The sequence below is a fragment of the Oryzias latipes genome, chromosome 5 (assembly GCF_002234675.1).
Source record: "Oryzias latipes chromosome 5, ASM223467v1".
In the NCBI taxonomy this organism is placed as follows: Eukaryota; Metazoa; Chordata; class Actinopteri; order Beloniformes; family Adrianichthyidae; genus Oryzias; species Oryzias latipes.
Window position 1 is genome coordinate 30,479,617 of NC_019863.2, and position 22,917 is coordinate 30,502,533.

The window sequence follows — 22,917 nt, forward strand, 5'->3', positions numbered from 1 at the left end:
AGAGGCATGATGAATTTGGATGAACCGTTGATGTTCTCGTCTTCAGGGCACGCTCCAGAAGTTTGTGGACGACTTGTTTGAGACAATCTTTAGCACAGCGCACCGAGGCAGCGCCCTGCCCCTCGCCATCAAGTACATGTTTGACTTTTTGGATGAGCAGGCGGATAAACACTTCATAACAGACTCTGACGTACGGCACACCTGGAAGAGCAACTGGTGAGTTTCTGTGGGACGATGGTGAGCGAGGGTTTGGGGGCTCCTTTGCATCGTCTTCGTTTAAAAGATACAAGCAGTCAAACGTTTTTTGATCAGTTCTAGTCCCCGTCTGAGTGCTTCTAACTCATCGGTGTCTCCCTCTGTATAGTCTTCCACTGAGGTTCTGGGTGAATGTGATCAAGAACCCCCAGTTTGTCTTTGACATCCATAAGAACAGCATCACGGATGCGTGCTTGTCCGTGGTGGCTCAGACCTTCATGGACTCGTGCTCCACATCGGAGCATAAACTGGGGAAAGACTCGCCTTCAAACAAGCTGCTTTATGCTAAAGACATCCCCAATTACAAGAACTGGGTAGAAAGGTGAGCGCGCATGCAGTCGGGGAGGTTTAACACCATGATGGAGGGTCAGTTTAACCCCTGTGCTTCCATGTTTGCACAGGTACTACTCTGACATCTCCAGAATGTCTGCCATCAGCGATCAGGACATGAGCGCCTACCTCGCAGAGCAGTCCCGCCTTCACGCCAACCAGTTCAACAGCATGTCAGCCCTACACGAAATCTACTCCTACATCATCAAATACAAGGACGAGGTAAGTCTGTGTGTCCTCACTGGTCTGACTTGGCAGATTTTCTTTTCTTTTGTCGGGCCACGTTTCCCTGCTAAGCTGTCCTCTGAAATTTCGCTCTTTAGCCGGCAGTGCTCGTGTGAGAGACTGGCCGCAACTCCCACGACACGCAGCTTTGACACAAATGCAGACAAAGCGAATCTGAATCGAATTACCAGCAGTTTGCAAGGTGCTGCCAGCAGTTGGTAAACCGGCGGATTGGACAGGCTGCCTTTTCAGACCCGACAGCCGCTTGTTGAGCGAAATGCAGTTGGATGAAATGCTATATTACATTTATAGGCCGTTATGATACTTTGTCAGGGGTGTCGCTCCCATTTTTTTAGTCCTTCAAAGGGAAATAACAGCTGGCTTTTTCTAAGATGAGAATTTATAGCAGGCGTGCCTAAAAAACTGAGTTTTGAATACCTAAATGTGCCCCCAGGTGGGATTCACACCTTCTTCAGCCTCTTATTTATGAAGAACGTGCTCGTGTTTTCCTGTTAGCTGACCCCCTCCCTGCTTTATTTTCAGATTTTGTCAGCTTTGGAGCGGGACGAGCAGGCGAGGAGACAGAGACTGAGGAGCAAGCTGGAGCAGGTCATCGACACAATGGCCCTGAGCAGCTGAGGACCATCCTCCTCCGAGTCCTCACTCCTTCTTTCCATCTGTCCCCCTCTCCCTCGCCGTCGCACCAAGACAACAAACAGAACTCCAACCCCCAACAATATGAGCTGCAAACGGACAGAAGCAGTAAACTGGAAGATGGGCGGGCCTGGGTACGCTTACATGTGTTTGTCTGCGGCCCCACGCGGCGTGGGGGGTCCGCGCCTGCGGGCGAGGCCGAGGCGGCGGACATTTTCACGCAGAGCAAGTGAAGTGACAGCGTTTGATTATCCTTGCTGTTTGTGGTTTGCTTGATTTTGATTTTAGGAGTTTTGTCGTCTGCAAGGAACAGACGCCCTGACAGGATCTGACATCACGAGCAGAATGGACCAATCTGTCAGCAGCCTTTTGGGAGGGGCTCTGAGGGTCATGTGACTCGAGCAGAAGCCACAGTCTGAGCAATGTTTTTTTTGTTCCTTTTGTTTTCTTTTGTATAGATGTTATCTGCCCACTTTCTGATCTGTCGCCACTTGTTTTACTGCTGAATTTGCACAGTTTACAGAAACGTTACAAAGCAAACCTATATAGATATTATATATAAATACAACTACGTTTTGAAAAGAAAATGAAGAAGAAAACGGTTTTGTTTTTTTCTGTTTCATTTGATCCAACAAATAAAACAATGAATCATTATTTGTCAGAACAAGAAAAAAAACTTAAGTGCTCGGCGTGAACAGAAAATTGAAAAAGAAACAAAAGTTCATACTGTGCCATGTTTCCTTTGAATGTTGTTTAGTGCAGAGACATTTTGTGAGATGGAATGTGTCTGATTTTAAATATGAACATGCCTAGTGACTGAAAATGGTTTGAATTAGGGCCCATCATGAGATCCTCCTAGACAGAAAGCTGTAAGTTTATGACAGAAGGAAGCTCTATCTTCAGTCGGTGCAATCTCTTGGTTTCTTGAAGCCAAATATCACCAGGTTATTACTTTATTATATTCTTTTTTTTTTTTTTACGACTCTACGGCTGCTGGATGTTTTGAAGGATGAAGTAGCTCCATTGCACTAGCTAGAATATTTCCCTTCGCTTCGGCGCATCGTAGCCACCGTTTCTGGTTGTTCCTGTTTTTTCTCCACCTGCTCCTATTCCAAAAACTGTCGTACAAGAGCCAAATCAGTTATAACCTTTCTGCTTTTACCTTTTTCTTTGGGATCCTCCGTGAGGTCAGGTAGCGCTTAGCTGAGCCCTTTAGAAGTTTCCAAACTAAAGCTACAGAATTATTTAGCATCTTCTCGATGTCAATTCCCAGATAAAGAGGCTGGAAAGATCCAACCTAGCGACTTTTTCCGCCTGTTTTAGTGGGAAAGTCCTTCATCCACTTGGTTGGATAGATGGCTGCAGAAGAACCAGGAGGTGAAGCCCCTCTAATTATCAATTAAAGCAGGCAGAGGGACCCTCCTCTAAGCTTGCAGCTCTTATTTTGAAACTATCCTGTTGCCATGTGTGACTTAAGCTTTTTATATTCCTGTTTCTGGGAGAATTCTTTTTGAAGTCTTGACGTCATGGATTTTGATTTGTGGTGAGAAATACTTTTGTTTTTTCTGCTTGATGAAAACCAAACTGTGGTCTGTATAAAAAAAATTTGTTGTTTTGTTTGTAAATTGTTTACATGACTAACAAAAAGCTGTTTGCCATTTTTTTTTTGTGTTTAAACCAGTTTCTTTTTACCTTCAGCGTGTAAATTGTACATTCACGGTACACGGAAGACAACTCCTCTTCAGGTTCCCTGAAGCCAATGTACTTGACCGAACTCCAGGTTCTATGCGATGATTTTCAGAATCAGGGCGGAAACTGTCGAATCGGATGAGCGTCTGTGTTGTCGTGGAAACTTGCTGCTTTACCTTGTATGTTGTTTTTCTATGAAACCTTTGGGCTGTTTTTCAGTGCTGATCAGAAATGCTGTCCGTGTCGAACAGGCCACTTAGTTGTCTTACGCTTCAAGAAGCAGACTTGAGACTCGGACAGCGGTGAATCTGAGGCATGGTGTGGTACGTTTAAATAGACTCGAGAAAGAATGGGTCTACCTGAAAATTAGATGTGGGGGGGTGTCCTGTGTTTTATTTTGAAAAGGTAATAGATTTTGTCTGCGTCCTCGCTGAAAGCTTCCCGTTTGATAAGATTGAGTTTTAGCTGCAGCGTATGTGGAATCTGAGTCTAGTGGGAGACTCATTGCAGTCGCTTTGTGAAGAAACGCAAACCGTCTCAGCTGCTGATCCAGCTCAAACTCAAGACAGGAAGTCTTCCACAACAGGGCTACATTTTTTCAAAATAAAACACCTTTGGCCTCATTTGTGCTCACACAATTTCTCCCTATTGGAGCCCGTAAAAGCTACTCCTCTAAAGCGGAAGATAAAATGTACTGCAGGCGTGTCAAGGCTTTTAAGGGATCACTCTGCCCAACCAGTTCTAGAAAGGCTTCTTCGGCTCACGCAAAGACAGCTCTTACGGTCAGATGTTCTCAAACACTGAAAAACCTCCGCTGAAATGCTCCGTGGCCAGGCTGCTTCACTTTTTCTGCGTTCAAACATGTGGGTGTTCTTACTGTATGGACCACACGGCTGCTGAGGCTCTTGCTGTGTGGTAAGACACTGTCTGCTACAGCACACAGCATGGACACGCCAGCGGGTGATCTTTTTTTGTTTTTTTGAACCTCCTCATTTATGAAACTCCCCCCATCCTTTTGATTTGTGGCACATTCAGGTTGATGAAGTGACTGCCAGGGTCCAAGCCTGTTTTTCCACCCACAGTCACTTGCCTTTCAGACTGACCTGCTTTACAAGTTTCACGCATCACGTTGAAGGATCCACCGCAGCTCTCCGTCTTCATCCTTCATGCTGCATCGTTCAGTTCCTCAGCTAACTTGTATTCAATGTTGCCGCGGTGGTAGAATGTCGTCTAAAAGCATTTTGGTGTCACGTGAACGAGTGATCATCTCACGGCTCCTCTAGACAAAAACATAAAAAAACAAAAAAACATGACATTTGTGGGTTTTCTGCTGAGTCTAACCGACAGGTAAACTTTGGTGTAACGTCCTTAACGTGAGTGGATCCAGCACAACCTTGTGTTTAAAGCTCAGCTCTCTGCAGTCCAAGCATCGTACCCCTTAGGTTGTGGTCCCATTCAAGCCCTCTGATGATTTTCCTTCATACTGGAAGTTGCATACGATCCGTGGACAAACAAGGACTTTTAATTCCAAATTGTAAACAAGGACTTTAACCTAGAAACTGCTACATTTTTTGCATTTCAGACTTGAAGCGACTGTCACGAGTTTGCAGGTCAACATTCATTGTGTAAATATTCTGTTATTTCCTATTTTGCAGATTTACTACTTGTAAATAAACACATCAACAAAGAGATTAAACATTTTTTGCTAAATAAAGAGTGGCTTTGATGAGTCATTTCATGATTTTCAGGATGTTCTTGTTTCTCTAATACGTCTATCATTTCAGAATATACTTGAGCACATATTTCAATTGCAGCACTCGCCATACAAACACTTCTCAACTAAAAAGAAAAAAAGTCAAATACTTAACCTTGAATGCTTTTATGTTCTTTGCCTTTTAGCTGCTCCCTTTTAGGGGGCTCCTAATCTATCGCTCCTGTTCCTGCTGCTCTCTTGAATACACAGAAGATCTATCTTTTCCATCATGTCCATGAACTCCCTATAGTTTTCCTGTGGAAGTTCCTACATTAACAATTCTGCTATAAGTCCTTCGATAAAGCGCTTAAAGTTTGTTGTCCGTAAAACATTTTTGTGATTGTAATAGGAGACTTGTGTGTCTGTAAAAAGATTTTGTACTTGTCAAAAAAAAAAAAACACATCAGTAGAAGATATCAGAAGATTGCAGAATTTCCTGAAACTAATGATGATCAAAGCTTATTTTTTCATTTACAATGTCATAATGAAATACATCAATTACCATAGTTTGGTATCTTCCGCCATTCAGTCTTGTCTCCTTTGTGCAGAATGAAGAATTAAAAAAAAAAAAAAAGAAATTTCGCAGGGGACATGGGCCCTATGCTGGGGGGGGGGGCTGTTTGACCACCGGGGGACAGAGCCAAGAGCCAGAGACAAGAGCCGGGGATCACATTACATCTGAGCCTGGGGTGTCCGTGTCCCTGTGGTGTGGGTTCTGGTCCTTGCCCTTGAGCCTGGTTGGGCCATGTTTACAACACTTCTTGTGGACCCCGTCATCTCCTGGATGCCCTCCTCCTGGGCGGGGTGGCTGACCCCTGCCTTGCTCCTTCCTCGACCAACTCTGGGCCGGGTGGGTGGCTGCCTAGAGCGGGGGGCGGGTCTCCCTTAGGGGGTCCTGGCTCATACCCGGGGCGGGGGGGTGCCCAGAGCTCCTGGGTGGTGATGAGGTGCTTGTCTGGGGCTGTGGGCACTCTTCTGAGGCGAGGCCCTGTGTTGGGCCCTCCCTGCGAGGCGGGGGGGTCTGCTCTCCTTGTTGAGCTGGAGCTGAACTCTCTGTCCCCCCATGCCTCCCTGCTCTCTGGCTCTGGGGGCCCCGTGGCGGTCCTGCTGGCCCTGGCCTGGGTGGCGGATGTGATCACCTGAGGGGCGGTTGCTCTCCATCTGCGGCCGTGCTGGCGTTGGGGGGGTTCTGGCTGCTGCAGCTGCTGCGGCAGGGGTCTTGGTGTGGGGGTGGCTGGTCACTCTCCTTCCTTCTTTTCACATTCCACCATCCATTTTAGAAGAACATAAACACTCACTTAAGCACAGGTGTTAGCTCACTTGTGCACTAATATTTTGCGTGATTGAATGAAATATTTCACACTAGTTGGTTTAAAGGCATAAGTATGCGTGTGTGAACAGTATTTGTATTGTGTACATGTTGGCATGTGGACATTTTTGCAGCTAACAGGTGTGTTTATTACACTTGAGTGTGTGTGTGGACAGACCCCGCCCTTTGAGATTTGTACTACATCTGAACCTCACCGTAGTGATAAACATCCAGCAACTTGTTGCTTTATGCTGCTTCATTGTTTTACCCCCCCTAATCACCATCCTATTCCCCCCTCTCTCTAATATCCCTCTCTTTTCTTCCCTCCTTTCTTTCTTCCGTCCGGTCCAACACATAAGATTTTCAAATATGATTAACATAAATAAAGTTTGGCCTCGATTAGAAAAGGGGTTTATTCAGACATACCTCTGGTTTGTCTGAAGATTCATAACCCCTGTTGTCAAAGTAAAATATGTCCAACACAAGAGGCCTTCAGCTCTCATCTGTGTGCCCAGCTGTTGGACAGGACAATTTAAAAAATAAATACATAAATAAAAAGTTCATGCATTCTGACTGGCTGGTCCAAGCCAATCACCGATTGGCGGACAGTGACAGACTGGTTGATTTATTAAGAAGCAAACTTGTAACTCAAGTTTTGTCATTGTAGATCAATGCTCATGCTCGTATGTGTGCGTGACGTTTCAAACACGGAGAATTTTTTTTTTTAATAGTTTTGAAACAGTTTTACAGTTGCACAAATCTCTTTTTAAAGTTACAAAACTTTTTTAAGGACGACCAGTTTTTAATCTTTTTACACAGGAACAATGTCTTTTCTGCAAATACAAAACCTTTTTATAAACACAGAACTCTCTTAACAGAAGTACGAAACCTTTTTACGAACAAACAAGCATTTGCAACAAATCTAACTCCATATCTTTCGCTCCTGACTTTCCTTCTCTCACACCTTCCTTCTCTTCTTCCACCAGCAGTAGTCACAATGACCAATTCGGTCTGAAAGGTCAGTTTCTATTCTCTTCACCCTTCCTGACACAACCCCCTGCATCTACCGGACTTGGGACAAGCACAGGAGAGCACTCGACTATGCTCTTTTGTTGCTGAATTTGTTTCATATTGTTGAAATGTTTTGTAAAAAAACAACAAGAAATGTTCAATCAAAACTTTGCAAATTTGTGTACATGAATATATTTTATAAGCTCAAATCTCATCATTATTTGGGTCTTTTTTAAGGGGTAAATCATAAAATGGTTGCTGTAAATTAACTCTCCCTGTGTCCGAATTACCGCCCTAACCCCTATATAGTGCACTACATGGTGTGGTCGCCATTTTTGGGTTTGTAGCATGATGGCCGCCTTCCTCACTCTGTCTTCTCCTGCAGAACATGATCAGCAACATTTATCATTTTCACAGAAACGTGCTGCCGTAGCTGATGGGGGGGTTTGTTCTCTGGCAAAGTTATTACTGACAAATTTACCTTCTAACCATACATCATGCTTGCACTGCCCTCAGCTTACATGTCCGTTTGCATGGAAGAGTGGCACTGTGGGGAGCCACTGGAATGAGATTGGCTGCAGATTTTCACTGCTTTGTTACCAAACATAAAGGTGGGAAACAACACAGGAAGAAATCACCTCGTCTCTCTCATTTGTTATGGCTTGCTTTGAACCTTCAACACTTCCTTCTTTCTTTCCCAGTGGATTTAATGAGGCTAGATAGACAGAAAATGTTATCGTTCTCACCATGTGTAACCACCCGGGCTAATTCAATTACACTTCCATACAAGGAAGAAGGCTGAAATTGCGTAATGGCTGTGGGAGCGCTGAATCTGGTAATGATCCTGTCAAGAGGCAAATGATCTCACAGCTTAGACATTAAAATAAATTCCTTTCAAAGCACAAGATGCTCCTGACCTCACCCCCATCCTGCTTGCACCATTCTGTTGACATACAAGTATTTAGGTTTTTTCCCCCCATTTTTTTTTTTTTTAGCCATCATTGACACGTTTTTGTTTCTCCAGTTGCAGAGGTTTTTTGTTTTTTTTTGAGTGCACGGCGGGCGGCGGTGGCGGCACCGGGGCACCGTGAGTGGCAGTGGTATCTATATTTCCTCTAAATCCAGTCAACGGTTGAGTTCCTCTTGGCGAGGAAAAAGTGACAGCCATTACTGTAGGGAGACGCTTGGAGCTGGATTATTGTCATCGCTCTTAACTCCTGGTTTTCAGGGAAAGCTGAGTGAACGGGGGGAAGTGGGCGTTTAAAGCAGGTGCTGCCAATCTTTAGCCTTCACCAGACACAGGAATGGCAGCACAAGACCCCCCCCAAGGCAAGCCCGGTGCCTTTAGAGTGCTCAGAAATGTGTTGGGCTAGCAGCGAAAGTCACAGCTAAGAAATTCAGTTTGTTTCTGCACAAAGTTTCTGCAGCCACAGAGCTTCTTGCCACTGTGTAAATAAAGGTATTTATAGAGAAACGACTATTTTTTTTTTCTTATCAGGCCCCCTAAAAATAAATGAAACATTGGGTAAAAAATGGGGGGTAAAAAAGTGTTTTTACCAGGAATTTGTATTTTAAGAGGAAATTGAGACATAATTATTGAACGTGTCTAAGATTATTTTGATATCAAAAAACTGTCTAAATAAGGTTAAATGTACTGTAAGATAAGAAATGTTTTCAAAAAGAGTCTTTTTGCTCTAAGATTTAGTTTTTGAAGTGTAGTTATTATTATATTATCTGAACTGAGGACTTTTCTCCCCCTCCGTACCCCTAAACCATCACAGATGAGGCTTAATCCTACCCGCTCTAAAAAACACAAGACATCTGAAATTTTCTCTGAAAAACTGCTGGTTTATACGGAGCCCGTGACCTGGCATGAGTAAAAAAAAAAATTTCATTCCCACAAAATAATAATTCATTTCTGGCAGAGAAAGTAAATAGTATAATAGTGAATATACTTCCCAGATTCCTTTACCTGTTTCAGTGCGTCCTCCTCTACGTCCCTAAATCTTTTTTTAAATCAGTTGACAAAAGCTTTTCTTCATCATCTGAAGCGGCAAGAACCCAAGAGTCTGTTTAAAATTATTACAAAGAACTAAACATCAAGGTGGCTTGGACAATATATTATAGCATTGTCTTGCATACTATGGAGAGGGGGGGTTTGAGGGTGTTTTATTTTTTCATTTATTCATTTATTTATTTTGCTTTTTTGCAGGGGTGGGGAGACGGGAGAGTGGTGTTTGGAAAGAAAAAAAATGGCCAGGTTGTATTACAAATATGTGACTATTTCTTTGTTTCGTTGTATTTCATGTTTGCAATAAAAACGAATTGAAAAACAAAAAATTCACGAGATAAGGCATTTGTTAACACATTACTTGGATTTACGGCAGATACCTTCACATTTCTGTCTGTGTGTGTCTGATAACAATGCACGGAAGACAAGGAGGATGTTTAGAGATCGGATTTATTTATTTCAAAAAGCTCCACAAAAGCATCAGTGATCGCATCTCCATGTCTGGGTTCGTTCACATCCGTCCTGCCGCAAAAGCAGGACTCTTTGCTTATTTATTTGTCCTGATTAATTGTCTAAAATTCTGTTTTCCCTTTCTTTTTTTGGAATCGTGTCAGTGTTTTGTTTGGATTTCGGTGATATGTGTGTCTGTCGGTTGTGCGAGCATATGGTTTTTCAAATCTTTGCTGCCTTCTTTTGAAACCGCGGAAAATGTTGATTGAATAAAATCTGGCAGAATTCTTAATTTGGCTTTACACAATAAGATTTTCAAATCAACTAAGTCTCAAACTGTGCCTGACTCTGCAAACGGATTGTTAGTGTGTTCTCTGCTGCTTTTTTGTGGATTATTCTGATTGCTTTTTTTCTGTTTCAGAAAGAAGGGCTTTTGTGTGGGTAGAATACGTTTCATTTCCCAGACTTCTGTGCACAAACTAAAATATGGAAGAACAAAGGAACAATAAAAATTTGGTGCACATTTTAAATTGCACTATGAAATAGTGGGAAGTGCAAATATATGGTGATCATAGGTTTATATTTTTAAATGTCTCCAACATAATCTTGTGCAACATAAAAAAGTGATAACTTTTGGATCAACAGGCTGTTTCAAAACCCTCTCTGGCTCATTTTGGGATTCATTCTTAACTGGTCAAGATGGTGACAACTGTGGACTCTAAATACTGTCAAACAATACTGTTTCAATGAGGTTAGTAAGTCAATGTTTGTTTCTATAGCACCTTTTTCAGATAAAAATCACAAAATTCTTCACAATAGGAAAAACACAAATTGACAACCGTTCATTAAAAACATGTCAGAGACAAACAAGGTAAAAGACAGACAGAGTAAAACACAATGAAAGACAAAATTAAATTGACTAAACGCTCTTCTGAATAAAAACGTTTTGACTTGACTTTAAAAACACTCAGTGGAGTCGATCTGTTGTAATGACAAGGTGAGGGCGTTCGAAAGACGAGGAGGGACAGCTTGAAAGGTCTCCTCAGATTTTATAGCTTGTTTTTGGAATTTGTAAACATTTTTTGGTGTGAAGACCTCAAGGACCGGGCCGAAGAGTAATGGGTTAAAAAGTCAGAAATGTATGTAGAGAGTTTTAAGTGCTGGTTCATTGGCTCTTGCTAAAATCTTTGCTGCAGCATTTCGGACCGGTTGCAGACGTTTTAAAGAACTGTTAACAGGTAAAAAGCGCATTACAATCATCTAAACGAGCTTTAATAATCCTCTCTGGGCCAGATCGAGATAAGAGGTTATTTAAGTTTGCCACTTTGTTTTTTTTTTTCATCTTTTGCCGTTTATTCCCTTTTAGGGTCATGGGGCTGCTGGAGCCTATCCCGGCCACTAGTGGGCGAAGGCAGGGGACATCCTGGACAAGTCGCCAGTCTGTAGCAGATTTTGCCACTTTCATAAGCAATTTTTGCCAGTTTCTTTAAAGTTTCCCTCCAAAGAGAGGGATTTGTCAAACAACACCCCAAGGTCTCTGGCACTTGACCGGACAGAGGAGCTCAGAGAACCAAGGTGCTGTTGGATGGAGAGGATTTAGATGGTCAATGAATGACCACAAATCAAATCAGCTCCATGGGTCTCACGACCTCTGCAGACATTCAGAGGAACAGATGAACTGATGTTCATGACTTGGAAACAAAGTAAATCTAAAAATCCCTCAAGTCCTCATCTCTGCGTTTTAAAAATGAATGTGAGCTTGGCAGTACAGTGAAATCCTGGCTCACACAGTCTTTCTCTTGCTTCAGAGTGGCCCTGTCTTCATTTCTCTCTGATAAAATACATAGAATGATGCTTCAGGCTCATTCTGGATGATGCAACAGTTGATGGTGGAAGCAGTCTGTGGGAATTTTCTGATGCAATCACGAGTGTGTCTTCACTCTCCGCTTCTGTACGGAAAAGCAAAACACTGACACGTTGGACTCCTTTGAGTTAAAAAGGTCTTCAAGCTTCCACAGTTAGATTAAAGCCTAAGTAACTGTCAAATGCATCTTCCCAGTCGGAGCTTTTTTAGCGTGCTTTCACTTCCCATTAGCATCTGAGCTGCAGTGCAGGTTCACTGGCTGCTGCTCTTCTGTTCAGACTGGCTTGTTAATTTATCCACAGGTAGAAACCATTATTCAGTGCAGCTCCCTGTCAGAGCCAGTGAAAATCCATTCCTTGCTCCACTGACCTAAAGCTTCCTGATGTCTGATTAACACAGATGGGATAACAATCCATAAAAAGCACTGCAGAGCTCTTAAACAGCCCGTCTGTAATATCTTTTGGACCTAATCTCCTCAACACAGTCCAGCGACTTCAGACCCACAATGCTTTATCGTTTAATAGATCCCATAAAACGTCTATATAATTAAATATGTCCCACTTTCCTTTGGAAATCATTCTAAATTTGACTTTTACTCATCTGTTTCTTTTCCGCAAACGCGCACATAAACACTTAAGAACCCCAGAGGAGATTTGATTCGTCTGCTCTCCCCACCAGGTAAGTCAGGCCTCGCAGGGATACATAAGAGTGCGTCCAAATGCTCCGTCCTGCCACCACTCACGGAGATGGGCTCGTACCTGGAAAAGCTTTCACATCCCGCCGTTTCATTAGGCGCTCCATGAAAGCCCACAGGAACGCCAAATTCTGGCTTCAGCAAGGTCCCATACGTGACATCACAGGTCAGTTCAACCTGCAGGTCAACAGGCTGATGGTGCGCCGAGCTGTCCAGGTCCACGTTGGCTCCACCTTTGTTTTCCTCCCGCGCTCGCATGCAAATAAACACCGCACGCCACGCCAGCCCTCTTTTGATCCTTAATCGCACATCTGTGACTGCTGGCTCCTCGCCTTTGTCTGCTGCTTCACAGAAACTTAAAAGCACGTCTCTTTCTCTCGGTGGCCACACTGTATCTCTTCTGTTTTGTTGAGGTTTTAAGCTTAAGGCTCAACAAAATGGCCAAATGGACAGGTATGCACATTTAGCTGCCCCCCCCCCTTCATACAAACGGTCCTTTAGAGAAGAAATTCCTAGACAATAAGGGGAATAATTCTCCATCATTCTCTTAATTAGTAATTAACTTTTCTTTGTGGCAGTGGAACTGTGTTCTTTAAAGATAACCAACATGAAGCTAGTTTTAGAAATGTGTATATTTATGATTTTCTTTTTATTAAAAAAGAAAAAAGAAAGCTATTTAATTCAATGGTCTATATGCACGTTACTTCTTCCTTTGATGTTAAACCGTGCAGGCGCTACCAGTTTGGAGAGTCAATAGTGAAACAGCGTTCCATGTTGTTGGAACACTGAGATGAAGATCTTTGCAAACACTACAAAATCTGCCAAAAAAAGCCTTGAGATTCCCTTATGCATTCCACAAACATGTTTTCTTAGAGTTAGATAGTAGTAGTAGTAGAGATAGATAGTAAGCGAATTCTTCTTTAACAGTCCTAGTGCATGGCCTGTCCATCCTGGGAGAGGATCCCTCCTTCATGTGGACAGCCTTGAGGTTTCTTCTTATTTGGAGTTTTTTTCCTTACCGAGAAGGAGGGTCTGTAGGCTGAAACCAGTTTGGCTGATCAGCTCTGACCTCTGGCATTAACAAGGACTTTCTGCCCACAGAACTGCCGCTCACTGGATATTTTCTCTTTTTTGGACCATTCAATGTAAACCCTAGAGATGGTTGTGGGTAAAAATCCCAGTTGATCAGCAGATTCTGAAATCCTCCGACCAGCCCGTCTGGCAGCAACAACCATGTTGAAAGTCACTTCAATCGCCTTTCTTTTTTTCTTTTTGTTAACTTGTCCTGTCCAACAATTGAGCAGACAGATGAGAGCTGAAGGCCTCTTGTGTTGGACCTTTTTTATTGTTACAACATGTGTTCATGAATCTTCTGACACACAAGGTGCATTTGTATAAACCCCCTTGTGTAACTTAAGCTAAACGTTATTTACATTGTAGGATCGGGTGGAAAACAGAGGCGTTAAGAAGGGTGATTATAGAATGGGGGGAGGGGTAAATCATTTGTGGTACTATTAAATAAAACACACACATTTATAGCCAACCTTATATAAAACATCTGATATCTTCAACAGAAGAAGCAAACTTGTCGCTGATGCCATCTCCTCCACTTGACTGTGGAGCATTGCCGATTGAAAGCACAGATCTTCATTTTCCCTCAGGCTAAATCCAGGGCAGCCGGCTCAGTAGTAGACCAGGAGTGGTAGTCAGAACAGGCAACATCTCTACATCCCACATCCATACTCTGCTCTTCCTAGTCATCACAGGCTGTGATTGGTTGCTCTGCTCGTTTTCCAGACGGACGGCAGGAAGTTAGTTGTTTCCGAATATTAATGACCTCCTCCATAGTTCACCATCTTTTTGGAAAGTGTGGAAAATTATTGTGTTACATTTATCCGATGCTGCATATTCAGAGACACGGCAGCGGCAGCCTGATGTCCTGTCCTCTCGTTTTTTGAATGCAAAATGTATAATTTTTTATGTTGATGAACATACAATGTAAAAAAAAAACAAATGAGTATCAATGAATACACAGACTCATTCTCTGCTTTCGAGAAATCAACTGACACAGTTAGCCGTAAGCGATAGCAACTCAGTTAACCAGAAATACGTCACAAAGAGCCAAACAGAGAGCCCATTACAATCAGTGGTGGGAAACATCATCACTGCCTGTCAGGAGATGCCAGATGCTTCAAAGACGATGCATCTGCTCAGCCTGGACCTTTAACCCAAACGCTCAGCTCTCCCGTCTCGCCTGTGATCGGTTCCTCTGAACGTCCGTCTCTCCGCTGCTTCCCTGCGGCGTGTCCAAACAACCGCTCACTAATGAATTAAACTCTCACTTGTTAGGTCTCCAACGCAGCAGCTTGTGATCAAGTGCATTGTGGGATTGAGATAAGGCCCGGACATTCTCTGACAACACAGCTAACAGAAAGGCCCTAATTGGTCCAACGTAATAATAAAGAGGGTGAAGGTGGTGGGTGGGTGTATGGATAATCAGCACTGAGAGCTACAGTTCATCACATGGCAGGAAGATGAAAGTGTTAATTATTGTTGGGGAGCTGCTCAGAAACTAGCTGCAGGTATCTCATAAAAGCTCCTTCTGCCTTCAGAAGATGATGTGTCTTATTGACCTTTTGGTTTAATAACTACAGAAGCCACATGGGAGGATGTCAGGATGAAGCTCAGAGGCGCTCCTATGAACAGATTACAGCCTTGCTCTCATAAACGACACTGTTCTCTGTGGATGTAATCATTTACTTTGGTCTCCTGTGTGTTTTACATCACAGAAACATTTGACAAGTTTCAGGGGGGAAAAAAAGCTGTAGAATAAAAAAAAGGGGCCTAAAAAATCACTATTATCAGAAAACTATTTAAAGTTCAGGTTTTTTTTCTTATTTCTACATATTTTATTAAAAATTGGTTTACTAATTTGTCAAACTGGAACTTCTTTGAAATCCAAAGTGGAGCTAACGCACTTCATGGTTTATCCACCAGGAGGTTTGATACAGGATCAAGTCTGTTCCGCAATTTCAAAAAAACAATTGGAAAATGACAACAAAAATATAAATACACAAATACAATGAATTTATTTAAGATAATTCTTTATTAATTAGAAATTGAGAAAAGATAATGAATGCTATCTTATTGCCATTTTAATTGCTTTTTAACCCTAAAAAGATAGTAGAATTTCTACATGCAGCACACACATATCACCTTGAATCTATTAAATAGAAAGAGCATATTTACAGTGTTTCATTACCTTTAGAGTATTCTACACTGTTTGTTGTATGCATTGTCCCTTAAATAAATAAATACAATACAATACAATACAATTGTTGTCAACTACAGTTTTATTATTTGCTTGAAACTGAGTGGGAAGAAGTGAACTTAAGATAACTTAATAATCCCACTGCTGTTTTTTTTTGTGTAAAAGTTAAACATCAGGTAATAAAAGGAAAAACCTGAATTGAAAAAAAAGCAGATCTGCAGGAATCCAAAAATCTTTTTTATTTAATTTAAATTGTAAAAGTGAAACTGCTTTGAAATCCAAACTGGAGCAAACGCACTTTAATAAGGACAGATCTCAGGAATGCGAACAATAGAGATTTATTTGTGACTCTAAAATGTGCATAAAAACAGTCCGCAGTCTTTTGGCGGTTCGGCTCTGGTCTGATGACTTCTTCATCCTGTTGGGATAAACTCGGATCATAGATGGATGAACCCCGGAGCCTAGATGCTGATGAGGGTTGCCACATTTTGTCTAAAATTAAAAATGCAGAAAGAGCCAAATATGGGTGGGGCTTCACGGTAACGCAATGGTTAGCGCCCAAGGTTGGACCCTTTTGTGAGGAATTTGCATGCTCTCCTGTGCATGCGTGGGTTTTCTTCCAAAAGCATGCTTCATAGGTGAATTGATGACTCTATAATGTCCCTAGATGGGAATGCATGTTTGACTGTGGCCCTGCTACAGACGGGCGACCTGTCCAGGGTATGCCCCGCCCTCGCCCAGCAAAGGCCAGGCTAGGCTCTGGCAGCCCCGTGACCCTGTGAGGGATAAATCAGGTTCAGAACATATGGAAACACCTTCAGTGAGTTTGTCCCAACAGCAGACAGGGGCTTTGTAAAAGTTAAACACCAGACAAGAAAAGAAAAAACTGCATATAATAAAAGACAAAACATATTTGGCTATTATTTCACAGACAAATTGATGAAATCCTTTAAAATGTTTTTCTAAAAATGTTAATTTTATCGTTTGGACCGGCCTCCCCATTTTGTCCAAACAGCTGTTTTTTTCTAGGATACATTTCTTGATTCTTGCTCATGGAATGGATCTTTATTGTTACCTTTGTCTGAGTTGTACTCAAAAAACATGAGGGTTGTGAATAACTGCAAAAATGAAGCAGAAGCTACCTCTCATCACGTCAGCAATTCACAAATCTGTCAAAGTAATAGATTTTTTTTTCTCCACTCCACAAACTTCTGCCTGAATTACAGCACCATATGAAAATTCTGCTGCTTCTGCTCTTCCACCACCCAGCTGTCTGCCAAACAGTCAGATATGCTTTAATGTAGTGGAGCGGGGATATGGCGCTTACCCACCCAGAAGAGCTCATACATCAGCTTGTGTCATAAAAAACGGCTCCATCCAGTGGCAAAGGCCCAAAGGTATCTTGCTGTATCATTCATGTTCACTTCAATTAGTAATAAAGAAGAAACCCGGTGGCTCAAACAAGTAAAGGGGGTGTCTTTAATTATCTTAAAATTCAGGTGATTTGGTTGCTTTAGTTATATTTAACCTTAAGGAGCTGTTTTCCAGCAAAGAACAAAACAAAAACGAATCATTTCAAGTTTTCACTTCACACACAAGCTTTCCAGGGACTTTCTGTTGACCATGAATTATTCATGGCCCCTGTTTCTTGTTGCTCCCCCTCTCCTGCCTTTGTGGACGGAGTTCAGATCCGGTGGTGCCAGTGCTTTCAGGAAGCCAGCAGCCTCGACCTTATCTTCTCCTCTCTGAATTAATGGCACTTGTATTGCAGGGGAAAGGACTGATGGAAGGAAGGGCGCCAAGGTTAGTGCTTGGCAAGGTGGAAGCGATTGCTGCAGTGCAGATGGATGGAGACGTGCTTTCACTGTCAGGTAGTCATGGTTACCGATCAGCCAGGGATCATCCCAGGATTGCTGGGAGAGAGGTGGGGAGCAACTGGCTCGACTCACTTCACCTTTGCTCTTGTGAGCGTTCGGTATAAATAAATATGGGAGGGTGTGGACACAAAGCATGACAAACGCAAAGAACCAGGTTTTATCCGCACATATGAGTGCATGAAACGAAGGTCAGGAATGAGGAACCGAAAAGACTGAGACGAGTTGCAGAGCATGAGGAGAGGACACAGGTGAAGGAGGCAGCAGGTGTATGTCTGGCAATGACCAGGTGGAGGTGGCTGGGCTCTGTTTCCCGCCATCGCTCTGATGATTTCTGGAGGGTGTTGGAGGGACAGGAAAAGAGTAGGGGGTGGGTGTGAAGGAATCCAAGAGTCTTGGAGGATGAAGCTGTCATCCTGCTCCACCTCAGCCAACCACCCCGGCCGCACGGATGTCTGGACAGGTGGGGGTTGACTTGGTTAGGTTTCACTTTTACAGAGCTTTATGTTCTTCATCAGACTTCCCGTTGTGCTTGCACACAGCCCAGTGATTGCGGGAAACAAGCAGGAGGAATGTGGACGTACCGTCGAATGTCAGTGATAGAGTTTGTGGCACATTAATGTGGCAAACAGTAATGACAGCTTCTGGTTTACACACAAAAAAAACCCTCACTGTTGGATGTTACAGTAGAGGTGGGAGGCAGCAAGATACATTTTCTCTGTTACGTCTACCTTAAAAAGCAGAAGGATCCCAGAAGAGCCTGGATAAAACACACACATTTTTTGAAATTGTAGAATTATTTAAAATGAAAAGCCACAGGCCGAGTCGTATGGCAGACTCGACCGCAGGCGCAAACCCGCCCCCGCCCTCACCGCCACCCCGTTATCCCCTTTTTACCTGCTTTCACTGGCTCCATGTCTGCTTCAGGCCCTTCGCTCTCGCTGTCTTTGCTCAGAGCTCCACGTAACAAATTCACCACACAAAAAAAAAACACTTTTCTTCCCCAAAATGGCTTACTTTCTGCTGGTTTTGTCTCCATAGCAACCATTTCATGTTTTGGTCACTTTTTTTAGAAAAAAAATCTTCTAAAGTAAACTTTTTGGTTGCCTTGGCAACAGGTTTTTTTTGGTTATTCCTAATATGGTCAGATCATGCGTCATATTGTTTGTTCAGTTTGAGCCAAAAATTTATGTAGTAAATTATCACAATAGTCGTAAAAATACAAATGTGCACGTAACAGGAGAACGCCATTTTTGTGAGCTTGCTATGGTAACGCAGTGGAAAGTTTCAAATTCCAACTTTTTTTCTCAAGTAGCTTCCGAATGATGCTTAAAGAATTAGGAAGTGATAGGGTCACCAAAAAAAAAGTAAAATTACAAGATTTAAAGTCGAGTTTTTTCTCTTAATTTTACGAGATTAAAGTGGAGGTGAGCATACAGAGCAGCAAGTGAACGCCGCGCAGCAGCAGAGCAGACCCACTAAACTCAATGGAACAGATGAGCTTAATGTTTATTGATAACGTTCCAAATGTTTGGAAGCTCATTTGTTTAATTTACAATTTATTAATGTTTTATGTATTAATGGGTGGCTTGCAGGATCTCTGCAGCCCGTTGATGAAGACATCGGCGTCCCAGCAGGTGTCCACTTCAACGCTTCATTCTCTAAGTCTGTGTAACGTCTGAGCTGCTCAAGCTTTTCTGCGTTTTTAACGTTCTACTGTTGTTAACAGACTATATTTTCATCTTTGTTGTTTAATGTTAAACCGGGACGTTTCATCTGGAGGGAGGGTATATGTAACACTGTTTTCCTTCTGCTTTGGTGTTTCTTCTGCGCATGACGGGTTCACGACGTAATGAGACAAATGGACTTCAGGGTGTGTGAATGAAAAGGAAAAGAAAGTATTAGTCCTGTACATCCAAACGTGTCTTTAAACTCTTTATTTTACATCTGAATATCCGCTTTATCGACACAGAACCCTGGAAAGACGCCTACACTGACAATCACCCTTGTGCTATCCTAGGCACTTTGACATTGGGAGTTGGGTCATCTGGACCCACTAGACAGTGCTCTGAACCTTTTTTCTTCAATGATTTATGATCTTCACTGGTGTCCATGGAATTACATGAAATCCTCTCCACCTTTATCCACCTTTGTCATAGTAGGGAGAACACGTCTATGGTCATCTCTTGGGATAGCACAAGGGTTAATGTGATTTTGTGTCGCCAAAAAGTTCAGAATTTTTTGTTTTTTGAAAACTTTCCGGAAATGAAGCTTCACAAAATGCTCCACATCTTTCATCTTCAAGCAAAGCTCCGATAAACGGAAAACTTTGGTGTTTTTTCCCTAATTTATCTATTAAATTTACGAGATTCTATGTCGTAATTTTACGAGAAAAAAATCTCATAAATGTAGGAGTTTTTTTGTCGTAGATTTTTTACTTAAAAGTCGTGATTTAATTAATTGTTTGTGAATAGGCCCTGAAACTCCTCCATAGATAAGAGATTTTGGTCCCTGTTTTTTTTTTTTGATGGTTTGTGAGGTCATCATTTTCTTTTTTGGTAGGGTCGTTGGCTATTTCCCAAAACTCAGTTTCAGCGGAAAATAGGTGTTTGCAACTTTGGGTGAGTATTTTGAAGGTGAAAGTTTTGCTCAAAGGAGCCGGAAGAAGAAAAAATTGCTGAAAACGTTCCTTGGAATCCAGGTTTGCTGCGAGAGAGAATTAAAAAAACAGTGGTTCACATCAGAAACTATGTCTCCTTCAGCTTTACGTATTAGTAACATCAGAATTTAGCCTCCCGGTGCGATGAAACCACAGCTTTTAATGTAGCGTGTCTGATTTGCGGTGTAGAGGCGTGACTGTGATTTTACGGCGCGTCCATGAGGCGGCGGCTCCTCTGCTGCCACCTGAAGGAGAGCGTTTAGTCTGTGCATCAGTCACAGTTCATTTCCCTGCTCCTGCACGCCCTGCATGTATAGGTCACTGCTTCTCTGGAACCACACTTCCACCCTCACACACTTTATAGAGCTGTTTGTGCTGCGTGACATCAACCCACACAAGGTACAATAAAACTGTCAGGTACTTTTTGTTTTTGTCTCAGAAGTGCATTACTGGTACATTATTATCGTCCTCCAGCTTCACATTATAAACTGCTCTAAATAACAGTAATACTCTGTTAATCAATTCTAATTATTTGAATTTATTACCTGCTGTTATTCAAATATTAAACCTGGAGGATGTTTATAAGCTGACGTCCTGCTGCCTCGTCTGGATGTCCTGAAGGCTGAATTCAGGTGAAATATTACCTGTAAACATACAGCAACAGCTGTGAGGAGAGAAATGACGTTCGTAAAAGTCCCCACCGGTGACAGTTTATACCTTTATCAAACATTTAGGAGAGAGAATGAAATGAACCTTCTTCTCTTTCTCTGAACAGAAATGAAGAGTACAGGCCACACAGTCACTCGTTGGACTGTTTTATGAGGAACTAAATGTGTTTCCAAGAGGGTGTCACAATTCATTTTAACGATGATGCAATTCGCATCATAATTTGTGGTTGACGATGTGATTCGTAGTTGATTTTGGTTCATTCTGAATGATTGATTCACTGACCTAAAACCTCAGGACATCTTCATCCAAAACTTTAACCCCTGTGACTCAGAGAGAAATACCTGAATAGTACAAGGGAAGTTTTCCAGGTTTCTGGGATTTCTTCAAGTTAATCAAGTGTAAAGGAAATATGTGTCCAAACAAACAAGTAAACAAGAATGAAAGTCAGATCCATTCACATGTTAGTTTCCTAAAGCTTCAAAGAATCCAAAGGGAACATTCTTAGAACATTCTGGACACCGGATGGTCACATGACTTTATTCAAAATCTTTCCACACATTGGACTGGAACGATGGACTGATCCGTTTTTGCTGTCATCACATGTTTTTTGTCCGCTGTGATGGTCGTTTTTATATTATAATAAAAATATATCTACTGTGTCTCAATCCAAATGGGATGTTCCACATTTTTTTTTTACTTGAGTTATTTCATTTTGAAAAGATTTAATAGGAGTATAGGTAAATTCCATGACCAACTCGCCTCTGACAAATCAATCTGGTTGAATCATAGGAATAGAAATCAGTTCAGTGACTTAGATGGTTAATCGTCACACCGCCAGTTTTCCAACCTTGGATGATAAAGCTGAAGTTTTGAAAAGCTGCATTAAGGGAAGATTCTTCTTACAGATTCCATCTGTGCAAGTATGGACTGAAGTGGATTCATGTCAAGCAGAAAACAGTTGATATGCTGATCTACGCGCAGTTCAACAAGTAACCACAAGAGGTTAGATGCAAAGGCAACTCCATCCTTGTGGTCCCCAATCCCAGGTCTGTGAGCCTCTTGCTACCAGGCCACATACATGCAATAACTTCAATTATTTCCAGTTTGTTTATCATCAGATTCGGAATGAGGTTTTATTTTGGAAAACTACCGGATTTGCTCCTCCACATCCGTCCATGACTCACTCTTGACGCATGTCACATCGTTCGCCTCAGTCTTTAATGCATCCACTGTCTTTCTGAAGCGGCTTGTTCTACCGCTGGAGAAATAAAAAGGTTCTGGTATGGTCGCCTTTTTAAACTTTTTTAGTCAGCAGTAGTTTGTGATGATACTTGGTAATTTTATGTTGTGGTTTTTATAATTTTATGTCGTTGTATTTGAATGAATGTTTTTTATTTATTCTGAAGTCTTTTATTTGTTTTGTATTTATTGTGGCCAATGGACCTTGAGTTTGCAATAATAAAGCTTCGTTTTGTTTTTTATAGATATTTTCAGACTGACTTTTTACGTAGCCTTTCATATAGGAGTGTTTTAGTTTGAAAAATACATTTTCTGTAAACCAGAATCTTGAAAAAAACTAACGCCAACTTTGACCTCGTATAGATCGGTCACTGAAAATATCTTTTGACATTAAACCGGTCCATGGCTTGAAAAAAGTTGGGGTTCACTGCTTTAAACCAAAGAAAATATTCCTCCTTCCAGGTTGATTCCAAATACATTTGTCCTCTTTTGTGTCCAAACCTCAAAAATGAAGGGAGTTTATGAGAAAATGAGTGGAAAATTGTGGAGAATACCATTTTTCCATTCCCGACTCTCTTTTATTTATGTGTCACAGCATCGCTTCTAATTTTCCCAGGGTGGGACCTGGTGCTGTCACTCTCTTGACAACTCAGTGGAATCTGTCTTTACTGTTTTCATTCTTGGCAGCTTGGATGTTTCTTCCCCCCCCCCCCCCCCATTGAGTCCCCCCCCCCCACGCAATTTCTCTCGGTAAAGTTCGTTATGTATTCCATTCAGTGTTTTAAAAAAGCGGGAGGGAAAAAAACACACTTGTCAGACTCGTTTTGAAGAAAGTTCTTCAGAACTTTCTTTTTGCAGAAGAGGAAGATGTTTGCGACTGAAGATGGAGACAGAGAAAAGTGAGGAAAAAGCTGCTCTGTGATGGATGCCACAGCTCAGGCAATTACAGGCAACACACCA

General features: G+C 42.1%; 1 protein-coding gene and 1 long non-coding RNA gene across 5 annotated transcripts in view; one reads left to right on the forward strand and one right to left on the reverse strand.

The window, feature by feature from the left end:
* LOC101175150 (plexin-A1) overlaps positions 1-4,869 on the forward strand; it is a 187,179-nt gene extending 182,310 nt beyond the window's left edge. For all 4 annotated transcript variants that reach the window (XM_011475605.3, XM_011475607.3, XM_011475606.3 and 1 more), the window contains exons 29-32: positions 47-216; positions 365-577; positions 657-807; positions 1,354-4,869. In XM_011475605.3, the coding sequence (XP_011473907.1) occupies positions 47-216; positions 365-577; positions 657-807; positions 1,354-1,449 (630 nt within the window). In that variant the 3' untranslated portion in view covers positions 1,450-4,869. The remainder of the gene's footprint in view (positions 1-46; positions 217-364; positions 578-656; positions 808-1,353) is intronic.
* Positions 4,870-16,972: 12,103 nt separating this feature from the next.
* On the reverse strand, positions 16,973-18,412 carry LOC110015085. Its single transcript, XR_002290148.1, has 2 exons — positions 18,288-18,412; positions 16,973-18,150 (listed from the first exon to the last, which is right to left on the reverse strand). It is a non-coding gene; the product is annotated as an uncharacterized LOC110015085 (long non-coding RNA).
* Positions 18,413-22,917: the final 4,505 nt, after the last annotated feature.